This window comes from Anomaloglossus baeobatrachus, chromosome 3 (genome assembly GCF_048569485.1).
Source record: "Anomaloglossus baeobatrachus isolate aAnoBae1 chromosome 3, aAnoBae1.hap1, whole genome shotgun sequence".
Classification (NCBI taxonomy): Eukaryota; Metazoa; Chordata; class Amphibia; order Anura; family Aromobatidae; genus Anomaloglossus; species Anomaloglossus baeobatrachus.
The window spans coordinates 93,375,119-93,394,074 of NC_134355.1; the positions used below are offsets into that span (position 1 = coordinate 93,375,119).

General features: G+C 42.9%; 1 protein-coding gene across 3 annotated transcripts in view; it reads left to right on the forward strand.

The window, feature by feature from the left end:
- Positions 1-18,956, forward strand: part of HAO1 (hydroxyacid oxidase 1) — an 85,892-nt gene that overhangs the window by 25,096 nt on the left and 41,840 nt on the right. For all 3 annotated transcript variants that reach the window (XM_075338077.1, XM_075338080.1, XM_075338079.1), the window contains exons 3-5: positions 2,298-2,553; positions 7,357-7,532; positions 15,444-15,535. In XM_075338077.1, the coding sequence (XP_075194192.1) occupies positions 2,298-2,553; positions 7,357-7,532; positions 15,444-15,535 (524 nt within the window). The remainder of the gene's footprint in view (positions 1-2,297; positions 2,554-7,356; positions 7,533-15,443; positions 15,536-18,956) is intronic.

Below are 18,956 nucleotides of genomic sequence, written 5' to 3' on the forward strand. Positions count from 1 at the left end.
CTCTTCCTTGCACCTGTATGTACGGATGGTTGCGATGGGTCCCCACCGGTAACCCGCTCCCCTGCTTCAAGCTGGGCCGGAGGAGCACTACACTTTGCCCGCAGGCGCTGGCCCTCAGAGACTGGTGCCCTGGCGGTGGCGGTGCCTCTGTTGTACAGGTTGGACTGTTGCCTTCAATCGGGACTTGGTTGTTGGGGGAATCTACGTCCCCTTCACTGACGGATTCGGCAAATTTGGCGACTCCTAGCCTTGCCGGGGTCCGAGAGGCCCCTGCCCTGGTGCTGACTGTCTTTCGGAACACTGCTTCAGACCACCGGGCACACAGCCAACGGGGTCCTTCCAGGAACTTCCAAACGGTTCCCCTCCGGACAGTCACCGCCGTCGCTGACCTTGCTGTTCTGGCCCTACACCAAGCTGGACCTTCAGGCTCTCCTTCCTTCTTGTCACCTCACTTGCTTTCCTCCTTTACCACTTCTTTCTCTCCTCACTTTCACTTAGGTGTTTACACTTGCCCTCCCTGGGCTCTAACTCGATGTTTACTCAAGCCCTGCCTGGGCTAATCTGCCTGACACTTCCTGCCTCCAGAGCTGCGAGCTCCTTGGTGGGCGGAGCCAACCGCCTGGCCCACCCCCTGGTGTGCATCAACAGACTCCTGGAGGAAGGCAACAAGGATTTATGGTTAGCAGATGTGCCTACCTGGAGTGTGGGGTGTGGTGGTGTTGTGACCTGTGTCCCCTGGCTTGCCCAGGGCGACACACATCCTCAATGCAGAACAAGTGCTGGAGTGATCAGGGCGTTCATACTTACCTCCATCACGCAGCATTTCACTTTCCGGCCGTGCCTGTCTGCAAATTGCAGGAGAAGGTGGGCGGGCCTGAACTAGCTCTGGCTGTCATATGACCGGAACTCATGCAGGCCCCGCGCACCTCCTGCTTCCTGCTCCTGGCTCCACCGCACTCCTCTGCACTGGAGGAAGTGACTCCGGTGTCTTGTATCAAGGCAGGTAAGTATGGGATCGTGCGGAAAAATCTGCAGGAATAATTCAAATGCTGCAGATTTTTCCTCAGGGAACTGTGCATTATTTTCACTGCGGAAAAAAACGCAGCATGGGCACAGTAGTTCCAAAATGCCATAGAAAGGGCTGGGGACTCGCTGTACTGCGGATTTTTGAAAAATCCTCGGAATTTCCACGAAAAAAATCGCATCAAATTCCACGAATTTTCCACAGCGTGGACACATAGCCTAAAGGTCCTGTCACACACACAGATAAATCTTTGAAATATCTGTGGTTGCAGAGAAATCATGGACATATTGCTCCATCTGTACACAGCCACAAACCTGGCACTGATTGTCCACAATTTCACTGCAAGCACAGATCTGCCACAGATCTGCCACAGATCTATCTGTGTGTGTGACAGGGCCTTTAGACTGGCACTGCAGAACATAATTTCTGGTATCCAAGATGCTGGTAACCATTACTGATTTATTGGGCAGATTTACTAATTCTATATAATAGTTAGTCTGGACAGTCCTACAATTTATCCAGGTATAATAGGGGCCCATTTTTAATGACAAATTTAATGCATCTTTAGACTTTTTTGTCAATCTTTACAATTCCTCTTGTTTGACATTTCGGCACTTCAATTTTGATGATCTTCGGTGAGTTATTTTATTTTATGATACTTCCGTTGCCTGCTAAACCCTACTGTGAAGCCATATCTTCTTAAGTGAGCTGCAAACAGTATCTTAGACACTTTGGTTCCAGTTCATCAAAGTTTTTATGCCAGTAGGCTGTCATAAAAAGCTTTGAAAAGTTGTATAATTTTGGTGCAACTAGAAACTGTACTAAAATGATGTGACTTTTGGCATTCTGACACAATGAGCAACATGGGTGGAGCTGGGGCACGACAGGAGTGAGGCAAATGCGGCTCATCAAAATCATGCCGTGTAGCGGTGTTCACGATGCCACATACTTTATCTTATTTCAGCAGAGACTGGAGTAAGATTACTGGAGAGGCACACATGGAGGTGCGCGCCATTTCTCCAATGCTCTTGATTCATGAATCAGGAACGTCTGACTCCAGCCCCAACCCCAGCCCCACATTATGACCAACAACGAAAACTACAATGATGGTCTTCATGAAGAGGGCACATAGTATATAGTTCTAAATGTAGATGCTTTAATATGCACCAAAATTGATAATTTTTTTTCCAAAGTTGAGACATATTAAGAGTTTTTAGGGTTTGCACTCATATGTTGCTCATATGTCCATGGTATACAGAATTTTATATTATAGCTTGCAGGTCAGCTGGAACAGGAATGATGTTGAGCTCTTGGGCCACCTCTTCCATTGAAGAGGTTGCTGAAGCTGCACCGGACTGTCTACGCTGGATGCAACTGTACATCTACAAAGATCGCAACCTAACAAAGTCACTGGTACAAAGAGCTGAACAACATGGATATAAAGCGATCTTTCTAACTGTGGACACTCCTTATCTGGGAAGAAGGCTTGATGATGTGCGGAATAAGTTCCAACTACCTCCTCATCTCAGGTAATATTCCATTTTACTATTACTGCATGTACAAGGTTAGAAAAAAAAGTCAGTTTTCCTCCAAAAGTAGCTCCATACCTTTCAGGCTAAGGTCATATGTTCAGTAATTCTTAGAACGGATCCATTGGCAAAATAATTGTTCACACACAACTTTTTTGACCATTTTGGAAAAATTGATTTTTGCAGTATCCATTTTTTTTTAACATTAGAGCCTATTGAAAACAGATCCATTAACTGATTGTTATTTATCCATCCATTTTTGTTTTATTTGTAAAGTATCCAGTTTTCGATTACTGGATGACTTTCACTTGCAAGATCAATAGAAATCCATTAATAAATCCATTTTCCATAGACTCCCATGTTAAAAACGGATCCTACAAAAATATTTTTTTTTCAAAACGGACGAAAAAGTGGTGCTTGCACAACTTTTTTGCCAGTGGATTACTGCTGGATCCATTCTAATGGATGGATAATTACTTCATATGTAAACTGAGCGTTATAGATTATGGGTGTAATTTTAGCTCAGTCCTCAGTTAAAGCAGTAGTTAAAGATAACCCGTCACTTGATTCAAGCTGACGAAACTACTGGCGGCATGAATCAGAGCCCGGATGCCGTTTTTTTCTTAGGTGGAAAAAAAGATTGCCTCAATGATCTTTAAAGCATTTATATTCCTCCCACTAGCCGATCTTTCAGTGGCCAAACAGCTTTAGAACCTGCAGATTAACACTATAATAAGTAAATAATGTTTTTGTTTAGATTACAGGTTCCACTTAAATGCTGTGGATACTTTTGACTTGGAAAAAATCTAATTAAACATGATAGGGGTGACCTTTTCTTAACAAAGTTGCAGTGTGTTTTAGTCTGTAAACTTTGCTCCCTTGTGAATTTTCAGTCGCCTTTATTATGCATCCATATCCATTGTTGAGATTTTCTCTTATGGAAGTACCGTATGTCACCTTGTAGTATAGGCTGGGTGTGATCTCTGTATGTATCCAGGGTGCTGCAGCCTTCACGGGCTCATTTATCTGCATAGCTTCTATCCTGCTCCTATTTCTTCTTCATATGCATTCTTCCTATTCTACAGCTTCATTCCTCCACTCTTGAGATCTATGTACAACCTCCATACCTCTAATACTGTTATCTCCAACATTAAAGAAGTAATACCATGAAAGTGTTTATCCTCTCAATGTATTGTAGTCACCATATTGTATAGTAATGTGAGTCTTCAATTGCTCATTTTGCCTTTCCACCCAGTTAATTGTTCTCTTTTCTCTGCTTTTTGTAGAAACAGGAAGTCTCTTTTCCCTGCATGAGCAATCCCCCTCTTCAACATATGACACAGCTGCTCTCCTCCACCCTCCTGCCATTTACTTTTGCATAGACTCATGACTCATATAGGGAAAAGAGACTTCATGCTTCTATGTAGAGCTTAGAAGGATTCAGCCAGCCAGGTTTTAATCATGTGATGTCAAAGACCTAATGGAAAAGAGGAAAATTAATTGGGTAGAAGAGCAAAATGAGCCATTGTAAATACACTGCTATATAATGTGATGATTACAATATATTAGGAGGATAGACATTTTGATAGGTGTGCACCTGTAAGTTGAGGAAGGGGGAGAGCAAAGAGAGCGGTCAGGAGTAGGAGCTTTAATAAATTTTGTAATATTTTTGCAAAGCCCTGAACTAGATAGACTACGCAGCAACAAAACCAAAGAAAAAGTTTAATGATGACTACATCAAAAATTATTTAAAAGCTTATGAACAAAATATAAAAAAATATTGCAAATGTGTGCTTAGCCTTAAGACAGTTTAGACACACTAGAGACTTTGACCCTAGTTCATCAAGAGCGATGGTTTTCACATCACTACTAATCAAGGAGCTTCTTGGACTCACCCACTCTTGATTCATTAAAAGATTCATGCCTCTTAATGAATTAGGAGTGTCTGAAAAGTAACATGCACATTCATGTGTGCATCGCTACAAATATTACTCCCGTTGGAGATTGGAACAAAATTTGTGTCAGCAAACACTGCTGCTTGTCGTGAATTTAATGAGCTGGGGTTGCCTCGCTCCATTCTATCTCAGCTTTGTCCACTTTGTCAGAGTTGGGAGAAAATGGTGTGAAAATGTCAAAAGTCACAAAATCTTAGTGCAGCCTCACATTGCGCCAAAACTTTGCAACTTTTCAAAGTTTTTTATATTCTGGCATAAAAGCTTTGATGAATCAGGCTCTTTGTGTTTAATCAAATAGGGGAGAAAACCAAGCTCAAGAGGAAGGAAAATCTTCCATTCAGCAAGTGACAGTGTAATAGATTAATATTGTATTGCTATTTTTATGATTTCTTGGGTGTAAATCCTCTTTATGGGCCACAAACATACTACAGTTACTCTGATTTATTCTGAATTTATTTTCATAAGGACTCACTGAATCAATTGGTATAAGCTTAACTGTTTCTATTCTGAACAGAAAAAGTACAATGGAGTTTTATAGGTGAAAACATTAAAATACAATTTTATTATAAATACACTTTAAAAATACATGATTATGTGCTGGTTTACATGACACAACATGATGATAAATACAAGAATAACTATACAATAAATAGCAAAAAGAAGCCCAGTGGGTTGGCATGAGATAGTGACTGGAAATACAGGGAGAGCTCCGTGTGGAGGACCATCCTCCACACGGAGCTCTCCCTCCATCGGCACGCTGTGAGTACTGGTACCTTAGGTAATAATCCTGCTGTTTCCCAATTCTTTCTCAGTGTGTAATGCCATTGTGCTTCTAGGTTTGGGGATTGTGTTATTTGGGTTGTGCCAGGAGACACTGTATTTCCAGTCACTATTTCATGCCCACCCACCGTGCTTCTTTTTACTATTTATTGTATATTTATTTTTGTATTTATCATCATGTCATGTCATGTAAACCAGCACATAATCATGTATTTTTAAAGTGTATTTATAATAAAATTGTATTTTAATGTTTTCACCTATAAAACTCCATTATCCTTTTTCTGTTTGCAATACTTTTGGAGTAGGTCATGGGTTCAACACCTTTATGTCATAGTGTGGTTGGCACTATACTTTAATGAAAGTGTGCCGTAGGTCTCTTTGTTGTGCATTCTATTCTGGTATGTAGATTATATTATAGTGCCAACGTGAAGAAATACATTACTAGTGGTCCCAAACAACCCACTTAGTCCAAAAGGAAGGCCGGCTAAAGTAGATTAAAATGTCACACCGTTGGTATGTGCATACCATTCGGATCGCCAATTACCCATTGCACAGTTAATCTTAAAAAGATCTCATTGGTCGGAATGTCGAATTCATGTATCTGTATTTCTAAGTCAGAATTAGGCTGTGTGCGCAGGTCTGCGTTGTGCATGCTTTTACGCTGCGTATTGCACTGCAGCGTAAAAGCATGCGTCCTGCGTCCTCAGCACAATCTATGAAGATTGTGCAAATTCCATCCGCACGTTGCGTTTTAGAACGCAGCGTTTTGCAAGCTGAATTTTTTTGCCAAAATGCTGCGTTCTAAAAAGCAACATGTCACTTCTTTTGTGCTTTCCGGATGCTTTTCCCGCTCTGTCTATGGCAGAGCAAGCATCCAGAATGCATGAATTCTGCAAGAATTTTGCATTCACAATGCATTCAAAATGCAGCTTTTTGGCTGCGTTTTGAAACACACATGCAGTGACTTAAACGCTGCGGAATAGAACACAGACATGTGCACATACCCTTAAGGGTGCTTTACACTCTGCGACATCAGTAACGATATATCGTCAGGATCACGTTGTTAGTGACGCACATCCGGTGCCGTTACCAACATTGCAGCATGTGACACCAAGGAGCGACGATCAACAAGCACAAAAACGTGAAAAATCGTTGCTCGTTGACACGTCGCTCTTTTTCATAATATCATTGCTGCTGCAGGTACAATGTTGTTTGTCGTTCCTGCGGCAGCACACATCGCTATGTGTGACACCGCAGGAGCGACGAACATCTCCTTACCTCCGTCCACCGGCAATGAGGAAGGAAGGAGGTGGGCGTCATGTTCCGGCTGCTCATCTCCACCCCTCCTCTGCTATTGGATGGCTGCCGTGTGACGACGCTGTGACGCCGCACGAACTGCCCCCTTAGGAAGAAGGAGGATCGCCGGCCAGAGCGACGTCGCAGGGCAGGTAAGTCCGTGTGACGGGTGTTAGCGATGTTGTGCGCCACGGGCAGCGATTTGCCCATATCGCACAACTGACGGGGGCGGGTACGCTCGCTTGCGTTATCGGTACCGATATCGCAGTGTGTAAAGTCCCCTTTAGAATAATAAAGTGTCATTTAATGCAAGAAAATCCTACTGGATCATAAATAGTGATGAGCGAATATTATTTGAGTTTATTCGTACCAAATACCTAATACTATTCCAGTATTCGTAACAAATAACGAACCTAATGCAAATCTTCATAAAAAATACTTGAGTTCTCAATTGACCTACATTAGGTTTATTTTTCGTTATGAATACTAGTAGAATAGTACTAGGCTTTGGTACTAATAATCTGAGCTCGAATATTTAACATTCGCTCATCACTAATCATATAGTCTTGTGTCCAAGATAACATTATGTTATTCGACCATGGCCACTTTTTCTGAGCACAACACCTATAGGCAGTTACGTGCTAATGTTTCCCGTTATTTATAGATTGAAAAGTTGCAATCTTATGTCTATGATCAGCATTTCTACTAATATTCCCCTTAAATTTACTTGTAACCTGTTTTTTGTTTCTGCTAATTTAACTGATATCTGAAGGATGAAAAACTTTGAGAATGAAGACTTGGCATTTTCATCAAAACAAGGCTATGGAGACAACAGTGGTTTGGCGGTGTATGTATCACAAGCTATTGATGCTTCTATCAAGTGGGAGGACATCGCGTGGCTTAAAGGATTAACATCTCTGCCTATAATAGCTAAAGGGATCTTAACAGGTCTGTAAAAAAAAAGTAACACTGTGTTATAATATCAAAAATTAATTCAGCAGAGGTCCAATCTGTGGACACTTTCTGGTCTGTTATAAATAGCCCTTTAGACATTTTGGTCTCAAGGGCTTTTCACAACATAACAGAAAGTGTTAGGTTGGTCATAGATCCCCATTGGATGGCACCAATAGGGATCTATGACCAACCTGTCAGGTGGCAAAGCCAAAAGTGCTGAAGCACTACAAAGAATACCATGCCCATGTTAGGGTGAACACTTAACCAGGGTTGAAGAGTTGCCTGCAGCCTGACCTAATTGATGTGGATCAAGTGCATGCGTAAAAGAATTTACACTGGACAAAGGGTCAGTTGTGAACTCTCTTCTTGATCAGAGCAAAATGGCACCGAAAGAGAGCATTTGTTAGTTATGTGGCCTCGTTTATAGGTTACGGGCGGAGTATGCTGGGATATGCACATTGTAATACAGAAAAAGTCTGGCTGCAACTGCTACAGATATAGGTGCTGCAGGGTAATATAATAATCACAAGTAATGGGAAACCCGAGCACTCAATATGGAAGGAGAGGAGAATTTGGATGCAAGTGTTTTTATTTACAACCGACAAAATTGCAAAATGTGAATCCTAACACAAAGCAACAAACCAACATTTCGGTTTATCAGACCTTTCTCAAGGTAGTTGGTAGTATAATAGAGACGCAGGGGCATAAGGGTCACAAGGACAGCCGTCAGGGTAGAGAGTAAGTGGAGGGCATCACATTCAGCAGTATGCGGTATCAGGATGGTGGTGATGTGGTGAGTATACACAGAGGCAAAAGGGGAGAGGAGAGAACGCCTGCTCAAAAGCACCATGTGGTGCTGGAACAGCTGTGGCAGTGGTAATGGCAGCGTATTGGTATGCACATTGGTCAGTGGGATAGTCCATGGGTTAACCAATGGTATTATCTGTGGTGATGCTGGTGGGGAGGTCTATGATGTCATCGGGGTGGATCTGCAGTGATGCTAATGGGCGAGTTTGTGATGTCATCGGGCGGATCTGCGGTGATGCTGATGTTATCGGGGGCCATATTGGATATCTCTGATGACTGACTTATGTGAGGCAAATCAACACACTTCCTACAATTCCTTATGTCAAGAGGTTAATTAAGTATTTGATGGAAAGGCCCTCCTCAGCATGCTGGCTGTAATGGGACGCAAATTCTTAGAGGGGTGTGCATCTCTAGTTGAAGGTCTACCCAAATACTGATATCTTCCACTGACTTGTCTGAACATGCTAAAGTAAAACATTAGTAAGAATCTAATAGTTGTATTCAAACAAAAAAGTAAGAAAAAAAAATGTGAAAAATTGATTGTAAGAGAAATTTTAATGAATGCTTAAACTGATTAATCAAGACATTAGATAGTTTTATGTCACTGTATTGTTTGTAGACTTAAATATTTATGCATCTGATTAATTAATGTTACATCATGTCACAATTTTCCTGGTACGTTTTCTATCTGTATTTTTCACAGACAGACCACATAATCATTATAGTTTATGATGTTGTTCCCATGTCTGTGATTATTTGTGGACCATATCTCTATACAAATAACAAAATGGACACAAGTGTGTTTTTTACGTGCAATATGGATACAAATTACTAATACATGATTGCAACCAGCACATGGATGTCATCAGTGTTCATTCTGCATGTCCAGGCCCGGAATTAATCCCAGATCTCTGCCTGGACGCCGATCCCCATATAAGTCTATGGGGACCTGAATCATGGTCTTTAAAATGGTGGTAGAAAGGGCTAGAGGGATTGGAACAGGCACATTATACTAACCAATCTCTGCGCGGCTGTAACACTATTTCCAGGGCCACTCATTATCCCTCATGCATATGCACTGCTTCCCCAGTCTCGGGGTCTCTGATTGGTTGCAGTCGAACCGCATCCCAACCCTATGTGACAGAGTATCTGACTGCTTGGAATCACAGTCGCTGTGTGCATGTCTATAGTGGTGTAATCACCAAATTTCAGCACTAAATTTACATCTCCTGGCAGAAAACCGCACCGAAACAGCTTCAAAACTGATTTTGTGCATTCTTTTGCTAAGAAGTGCAGATTTGGTGCTGACATTTAAACACCCAATTCCTGCACCAAATCTGCATCTCCTGGCAAAAAATCGCATCAAAATCGCATGCCTTATGATGCAGTTTTGATGCAATTTTTTGCCAGGAGGTGCAGATTGCGTGGAGGACTATGGTGTACAAATTTCAGCACCAAATCTGCATCTTTTGGCAAAATAAAATGTGGTTGTCTGCCAGGAGATGCAGGTCTGTGAACTAAGTAACCTCACCTGTTTACTTTAGTTTAACGAGGACACCTGAGGTTAGTTTACCTGCAGTCACAGGTGTGGTACCATGGGACCTGTGACCTATGACCTGAAGCTCACAGCATGCGGACATGTTCTGTGCTTGCACACTGTGACTTCAGTATGTAGCAGAGCCAGAATCTTCATGGGACCTCGTGTGGATTATGTCAGAACTGGATGTTTGGGGCTAATAAATGGATGAAAAAGGGTGTTTTTTTATATTATATTTCAAAAAAGGATTTTTTTCGGTGTTTGTGTTTATTTCTTTTCACTGATAGATTAGCAATAGGGGGGTCTCATAGATGCCTCCCATTACAAATCTAGAGCTTAGTGGCAGCTGGGAGCTATCATTAACACCTTATTACCCCAATTGCCACCTCACCATGGCAATCAGATGAACTGGGTAAAGTGCCAGAGTTGTCACATCTAATGGATGAGACAATTCTGCTCCGCTGCAGGCTTTATTTTTTTTGCTGGAGGGGGCAATAAACATGAGCCACCCCAGCCTAAGAATACTGACCCCCAGCTTTTGGCTTTATCATGGTTGGGTATCAAAACTTGGTGGGCCGCACATTGTTTCTTAAAATTAGTTCTTGTAGTTCTGCAGCTGCTGTCTGCTCTCCTGCATACACTAGTGAATGGAGCATGCTGAGCCTTGTCATTCTGCAGCTGCTGTCTGCTCTCCTCCATACAGACAGACAGCAGCTGCAGAACTACAAGGCTCTGCATACTCCATCCAGGACTGTATGCAGGAGTTTTTTGCCCCCCAAAAAAATCATGTGCGCTTCGCCATGTTTTTATCTGCTAGCCACGTACAGCAGGCACCTACAGGCTGCCCCCAACCCCCAGCTGCCTATTTGTACCCGGCTGGGATCCAAAAATATAGGGAAGCCCTTTTTTTAATTATTTCATGAATTTCATGAAATAATAAAAAAAAAACGACATGGGCTTTGCCCAATTTTTGTGTCCAGCCAGGTACAACAAGTCAGCTGGGGATTGGAATCCGTAGCTCAGTGTGCTCAAGCTTTCTGGGCACCTCTGCTGCGAAATGCAGTCCGCAGCCACCCCAGAAAATGGCGTTTTCATAGAAGCGCCATCTTCTGGCGCTGTATCCAACTCTTCCAGCTGCCCTGGTGATGGGTGGCTCGCTGGGTAATAATGGGGTTAGGGCTAGCTGTATATTATCAACTGGCCCTAAACCCGAAATTCATGGTGTCATGCCAATATTAGACATGGCCACCATGAATTTCTAGTACAGATAAAAAAAAAAACACAACACACAGAAATTTTTTTTTATAAATAAAACAACACAATTAGTGACTCCATCTTTATTGAAATAAAGAACCCCCCTCCGCAGTAATCCTCGGTCAAGGGTCCCGCGCCGTCCAATCCGGATCCAATATCATCTGATCGGTTTGCTGAAAGGCAAAGAGATCAGATGATGTGTCAGGTTCAAGGGTCTGAATCACATGGCAAAGCAGCTGATTGTGTAAACGTCTTTTATACAATCAGACTCCTGTCCGACAGCATCATCTGATAGTTTAGCCGGCCGGGCGGTAAAAAGCTGGCCTCACTGCTCTACTTATAGTGTCAGCAGATTCCGTCAGGTGACCGCATCAGCTGATCATCGCCAGGTCTGAGAGAGAGAGAGAAGAGAGAGAAAAAAGAGAGAGAAAAGAGAGAAAGAGAAGAGAGAGGAGAGAGAAGAGAGAGAGAAGAGAGAAGAGAGAGAAGAGAGAGAGAAAACAGGAGAGAGAGAGAGAAAGAAAGAGAGAGAGGGAAAAAGAGAGACTGAGAAAAAAACAGAAAAATTGAGAGAGGAGAGAGAGGAGAGAGAGAGGGATGGAGCGAGAGAGAGAGAGAGAAGAGAGAGGAGAGAGAAGAAAGAGAAGAGAGAGAAGAGAGCAATGCAGCCTCATTCTGTGAACTGCTTCGATTTTAGAGGTGTGTCCCGCGGCTCACAGCTGATGTCCGGCTCCTCCCCCTCAGTGCATAATTCAATTAAATTATAATTATAAATATCTAATAATTATAATTTAAAATTAAAAAAAAATGTAATTTTTTACCGGGAACGGGATTAGAACTCACCCTAATGCTTCTGAGGCGAGCGCTCTATCCACTTAGCTACTGCCTCTAATGATAAAGATAGGCACATTGCTACGTGGAGCTGATACAGCGCGATGGTGTTCTTCGTTGCTGCTACATCTTCAGGGAGCAGAGCTGACAGTGTCGTGTGGATTACGTCGGATCTGGAGGGGTATTTGGGGATTAATCAAGGAGTGAAACAGGGTGTTTTTTTGTCTTTTATTTCAAATAAAGGATTTTTCGCTGTGTGTGTTTATTTACTTTCACTTTCAGTTTAATTATGGACGGTATCTTGGGGAGACGCCTGGCTTGAAGAAACTCATTATTACCCCGATTGCCACCGCACCAGGGAAATTCGGGATGAGCTGAGTGGAGCCCCGAGACTGTCGCATCTAATGGATGCGGCAGTTCCGGGCCGGCTGCTGGGTGATATTGTTAGGATGGAGGGCTCCCCATACCGTGGAGCTCCCCATCCTGACAATACCAGCCTCCAGCCATGCGGCTTTATCCAGGCTGGTATCAAATATGGGGGGAATCGCATTTTTTTTAAATTTATTTATTTATTTATTTTACTACACGATATAGACCCGCCCGCCAGCGACTGTGATTGGTTGCAGTGAGACACCTGTCACTCAGCTTGGGGACGTGTCTGACTGCAACCAATCATGGGCGCTGGTGGGCAGGGAAAGCACGGAATAACTAATTGACTAATGAAGCGGCAGCCATTTTCTAAAGAGGAAAAGACACCACAGATTTGTGACAGACGTGGAGCGAGGCGCCTGTGATCGGTGAGTAGGAAAGAGAGAGGGATTGTGCTGGGGACGCAGGACGCATGCAGATAGCAACATGTGCACATAGCCTTACTGTGAAAAGCCACGTTTATGGTGATCGAACCATACTCGAACTGTCGAGCTTTTAGCAAAAAGCTCGAGATCGATCTTGAGCAACGCCCAAAATCACTCGAACATGAAATTGGCGAACCTCGAACCTCGAACATCGCTCAACTCTAGTGTGGACAGGTGAGTATAAGTGCCTCATCACCGTGTACAACCCATGGCAAAAATTATGGAATCACCTGGTTCTGAGGATGTTCATTCAGTTGTTTACTTTTGTTTAAAAAAAGCAGATCACAGACATGGCACAAAACTAAAGTAATTTCAAATGTTAACTTTCTGGCTTTAAGAAACACTAAAAAAAACCCCTGGAAACATAATGTGCTAGCCAGTAACGATTACTTTTTAAGACTAAATGGGGGGGAAATTATGGAATCACTCAATTATGAGGAAAAAATTATGGAATCATGAAAAATAAACAAACAAAAGAACACTCCAATACATCACTAGTATTTTGTTGCACCACTTCTGGCTTTTATAACAGCTTGCATTCTCTGAGGCATGGCCTTAATGAGTGACTAACAGTACTCTTCATCAATCAGGCTCCAACTTTCTCTGATTGCTGTTGCCAGATCAGCTTTGCTGGTTGGAGCCTTGTCATGGACCATTTTCTTCAACTTCCACCAAAGATTTTCAATTGGATTGAGATTTGGACTATTTGCAGGCCATGTCATTAACCTTATGTGTCTTCTTACAAGGAATGTTTTCACTCTTTTTGCCCTATGGCAGGATGCATTATCATCTTGATAAATGATTTTATCATCCCTAAACATCCTTTCAATTGATGGGATAAGAAAAGTGTCCAAAATTTTAATGTAAACTTGGGCATTTATTGAATATGTAATGACAGCCATCTCCCCTGTTTGTTTACCTGACATGCAGCCCAATATCATCAATGACTGTGGAAACTTACATGTTCTCTTCAGGCAGTCATCTCTTTATTGTTTAGCCTTTCTGTATATAAATCCCATTTCCTTTAGGCGGTTTCTTACAGTTCAGTCATAGATATTGACTCCAGTTTCCTCTCATTTGTTCCTAATTTGTTTTGTTGTGCATTTCCTGTTTTGGAAACATATTGCTTTAAGTTTCCTGTGTTGACGCTTTGATGTCTTCCTTTGTCTACCAGTATGTATGCATTGCCTTTAGCAACCTTCCCATGTTGCTTGTATTTGGTCCAGATTTGAGACACAGCTGACTGTGAACAATCAACATATTTTGCAACATTGTGTGATGATTTACCCTCTTTTAAGAGTTTGATAATATTCTCCTTTGTTTCAATTGACATTTCTTGTGTTGGAGCCATGATTCATGTCAGTCCATTTGGTGCAACAGCTTTCCAAGGTGTGATCACTCCTTTTTAGATGTAGACTAACAAGCAAATCTTATTTGATGCATCTGTTAATTTTGGGAATGAAAATTTACAGGGTGATTCCATATTTTTTTCCTCATAATTGAGTGATTCCATAACTTTTCTCCCTGTTTGGTCTTGAAAAGTAACCGTTACTGGCTAGTACATTAAGTTTTCATGATTTTTTTTAGGGTTTCTTAAAGCCAGAATGTTGACATTTGAAATGACTTTATTTTGGTGCCATGTTTGTGATCTGCTTTTTCTTAACAAAAATAAACAACTGAATGAACATCCTCAGAGCCAGGTGATTCCGTAATTTTTACCAGGGGTTGTATTATCACAGATAGCACACGGAGATCACCCGTGTGCCAAAATCACAGCACATGGAGGGACATTCACACCTTTATCACATCAGTGAAAAATGTGTATGTTTTTCACTGACGTGTGAAGGGGGCCTTAAGCGGGCTTTACACGCTGCGACATCGCTAGCCGATGATAGCACCCACCCCCATCATACGGACGATATGTGGTGATCGCTGCCGTAGCGAACATTATCGCTACGGCAGCGTCACACACACATACCTGCTCTGTGACGTCGCTGTGACCGGCGAACCGCCTAATTTCTGAGGGGGCGGTTTGTTCAGCATCACAGCGACGTCACAGCAGCGTCACTGATCCGCCGCCCAATAGAAAAGGAGGGGAGGAGATGAGCGGCCGGAACATGCTGCCCAACTCCTTCCTTCCTCCTTTTCCGGTGGACGCAGGTAAGGAGAGGTTTGTCGTTACAGCGGCGTCACACATAGCAATGTGTGCTGCCGCAGGAATGACAAACAACATCGTTACTGCAGCAGCAACGATAATTGGGAAGAGGGGGGCATGTCACCGATGAGCGATTTTGAACATTTTGCAACGATTCAAAATCACTCATAGGTGTCACACACGACATCGCTAAAGCGGCCGCATGTGCATCACAAATTCCGTGACCCCAACGAGATCGTTTTAGCGATCTCGTAGCGTGTAAAGCCACCTTTAGAGTCACTTGGATCCATTGAAGCGCTCCAAAGTTATTACCGCATAAAATTACACTGGTCAGAATTGAAAAATATTGTCCTGGTCAGGAGAATGAAAACAGGGTCGAGGATGAAGGGGTTAAGCACAGGAGATTATTATTTGATGGACATCTATGGCTTTACATGTAACTGCATTGATTGTATTTTTATTTTAAGCGGAGGACGCAATAGAAGCTGTGAAGTGTGGCGTAAGTGGCATCCTGGTGTCTAATCATGGTGCACGTCAGTTGGACGGGGTTCCAGCCACAGTAAGTGCATGGTTTATGTTATCATGTGCAGTATGTAAAAAAAGTCTTAGCTACACGAGCTTTACCACATAAAATTGTTTATATAGTAAAAGTAACCCAGCTGTATAACTGTACTTCTGCCTACTGTAAGCAAATTGCAAGTTTTAGTTCAAGGAAATTAAGGAATATCATCTATTCTTTCTGCCGATACATTGAAGATGGTGTACACATAAGGGCCAATCCATAAAGACGTTTTCACCACAATTCTGATAAATAACTGCTTGCACTAGATAAGAAAGAGTAAAAAGAGAAAAACATCCCAATACTACGACTTAGCATCATATTTTGTCAGAAATGCGTCAGCCGTGGATCTTCTTTTATCTGATTGTATTTAAAGCCATTTTGATACTCTTAATTGGACCATTTTTTATATCTTTATGCCAGTCCTGTCTATCTCTACCAACCTTGTGAAAAGTGGGCTGAGCTTCGGCAACACAGACAAAACTCCAGTCTTAATGAATCGGGGCAGTAGTCTGAGTAACTGCAGCAATTCATATACATTTTCAAGGAAATTGAATTTGTTTGTGAAAGAGAAAAACAACAACTTGCTTGTTGGTACTACATATTTTGGAGTCAGCCATGGTTTATCTCTCTAGCAGAAGAAGTGGAAATTTCCACCTATTGAGTAGAGTTTAATATTCAGTGAGGATTAATATATTTGCATATGCTTTTTGGTTGCAAAACTCCTATATACTCTGAGGCTGTCATTGGGTACTGGCAACTCTTCCATGGACAGTCACTCCAATTAAGGCCCCTTTCAGACATCTGTGTTTCAGGTACTTGTGATATCCGTTTTTAACACGGATGACCAGGGCCGGACTGGGACTAAAATCCAGCCCTGGCATTTGGGGGTACACAGGCCCACTTTTCGCGTGGTGAATGTGTAATATATTTCTGCACTTGTATATGTGAGTACTGTATGGCATTATGTGAGCACTGTATGGCACTATGTGAGCACTGTATGGCACTATGTGAGCACTGTATGGCACTATGTGACACTATCACTGTGTCACACTGTATGGCACTATGTGAGTACTGTATGGCACTATGTGAGCACTGTATGGCATTATGTGACACAGTATGGCACTGTGAGTACTGTATGGCATGTGAGTACTGTATGGCACTATGTGAGTACTGTATGGCACTATGTGAGTACTGTATGGCATTATGTGAGCACTGTATGGCATTATGTGATACTGTATGGCACTATGTGAGTACTGTATGGCGCTACGTGAGCACTATATGGCATTATGTGACACTGTATGGCAATATATGAGTACTGTATGGCATTATGTGAGTACTGTATGGCACTAAGTGAGCACCATATGGCATTATGTGACACTGTATGGCATTATGTGAGTACTGTATGGCATTATGTGAGTACTGTATGGCATTATGAGAGTACTGTATGGCACTATGTGAGTACTGTATGGCATTATGCGAGTACTGTATGGCACTATGTGACACATTTTTGCAGTGTGTAGCAGACCTTGATGTATTTTCTGCTCTTTGCTTCCCTGATTTGTGGATTTTTCCGCACATACCTGTGTCCTAATCACTCTACAAGCGCTGCAGTCACTACAGGGGATTGTACCTGTGCGGACAGGTCCAGGACTAATATCACTGATATCACACTAAATCTTCCTCGATTAATGACTCTGTGCCCCTCCCCACACACACATAATACAATGCACCCCCATTACCCTCCCCCCCCACACACACACACACACACACACACACACACACACACTACAATGCATCCCCATTACCCCTCCCCCCCACACACACACACATACAATACAATGCACCCCCATTACCCTCACACACACACACACACATTACACTGTACGCCCATTACCCCTCCCCACACACAATACAATGCACCCCCATTACACACATACACACACACACACACACACACACACACAATACAATGCACCCCCATTACCCCTTCCCACACACAGACACAATACAATGCGCCCCCATCACCCTCTACACACATACACACACAAATACAATGCACCCCCCATCACCCCCTACAGACAAACACACACACACACACACACACAATACAATGCACCCCCCATTACCCCTCCCCCACACACAATACAATGCACCCTCCGAAAACCCCCTCCCCAGACATAATACAATGCACCCCCATCACCCCCTACACACACAAATAACACTACCCTATCACTACACACTCCTGCCTCCCCCCCTCCCTCGGAATACAGTACTTCTCCTCTGCCTGTCACAAAGCTGTGTTCCTTCACAAATGTTCCCCGTTGTGTCCTCAGACCCTCCCCACTCATCCCCATTAATTAAACTTGCCATCTTCGACTGCTCCATGGAGTGCTTACCGCTTCCTGATGTATCCAGTGTGGCGCTTACAGCTCTGTGATGACGTCAGCAAGGTGCTGATCTCATCACGTTGCTGCACATCGGGGGCAGGGCCCTGTCCCGGTGCACTGTTCAAATGTATTTACGTCTGAACTCAGCTGACCTCACAGCCTGCACACTCTGTGATGGATGCAGCGGTACACAGAGCAAGTAATTCGCCGACACTGGAGTCAGCTGATCTGATTACTTGCTCTACTGGCTGTGTGGTCAAGAGAAAGGATGAGTGAGCAGTAAAATACCAGGGTGCTTGATGAGCGAAGCCCTTGTCGATTTTTTTGTAAATTCATTAAAAAATAAAAAAACAAAAACCCCAAACACATAACCCTAACGCTAGGGTTAGGGGTGAAAAAAAATGACGTGAGCTTCTCCATATTTTTGTATGCTAGCCAGGTACAGTAGGCAGGTACAGGCTGACCCCAACCCCCAGCTGCCTATTTGTACTCAGCTGGGAACCAAAAATATAGGGAAGCCCTTTTTTTAATTATTTCATGAAATAATAATTAAAAAAAAACGACGTGGGCTTCGCCCAATTTTTGTGTCCAGCCTAGTACAACTAGGCACCTGGAGATTGGAATTCCCAGTGCAGGGTGGCCCAAGCTCTCTGGGCCCCCCTGCTGCGAATTGCAGGCAGCAGCCACCCCAGAAAAATGGTGCATTCATAGAAGCACCATCTTCTGGTGCTGTATCCAACTCTTCCAGCGGCTCTGGTGCCGGGTGGCGTGCTGGGTAATAAGGGGTTAATACCAGCTTTGTTTACCAGCTGATATTAAGCCAGAAATTCTTAATGTCAGGCCAAGTTTGACCCGGCCATTAAGAATCTCCAATAAAGGGTTAAAAAAAGACAACACACAGAGAAAAAATACTTTATTAGAAATAAATACACAGACACACTTAGAGACTTCATCTTTATTACCCCCTCTCACCCCTCCACAATCCTGGTCTTGAGAGAGAGAGAGAAGAGAGAGATCAGCTGATCGCTCTT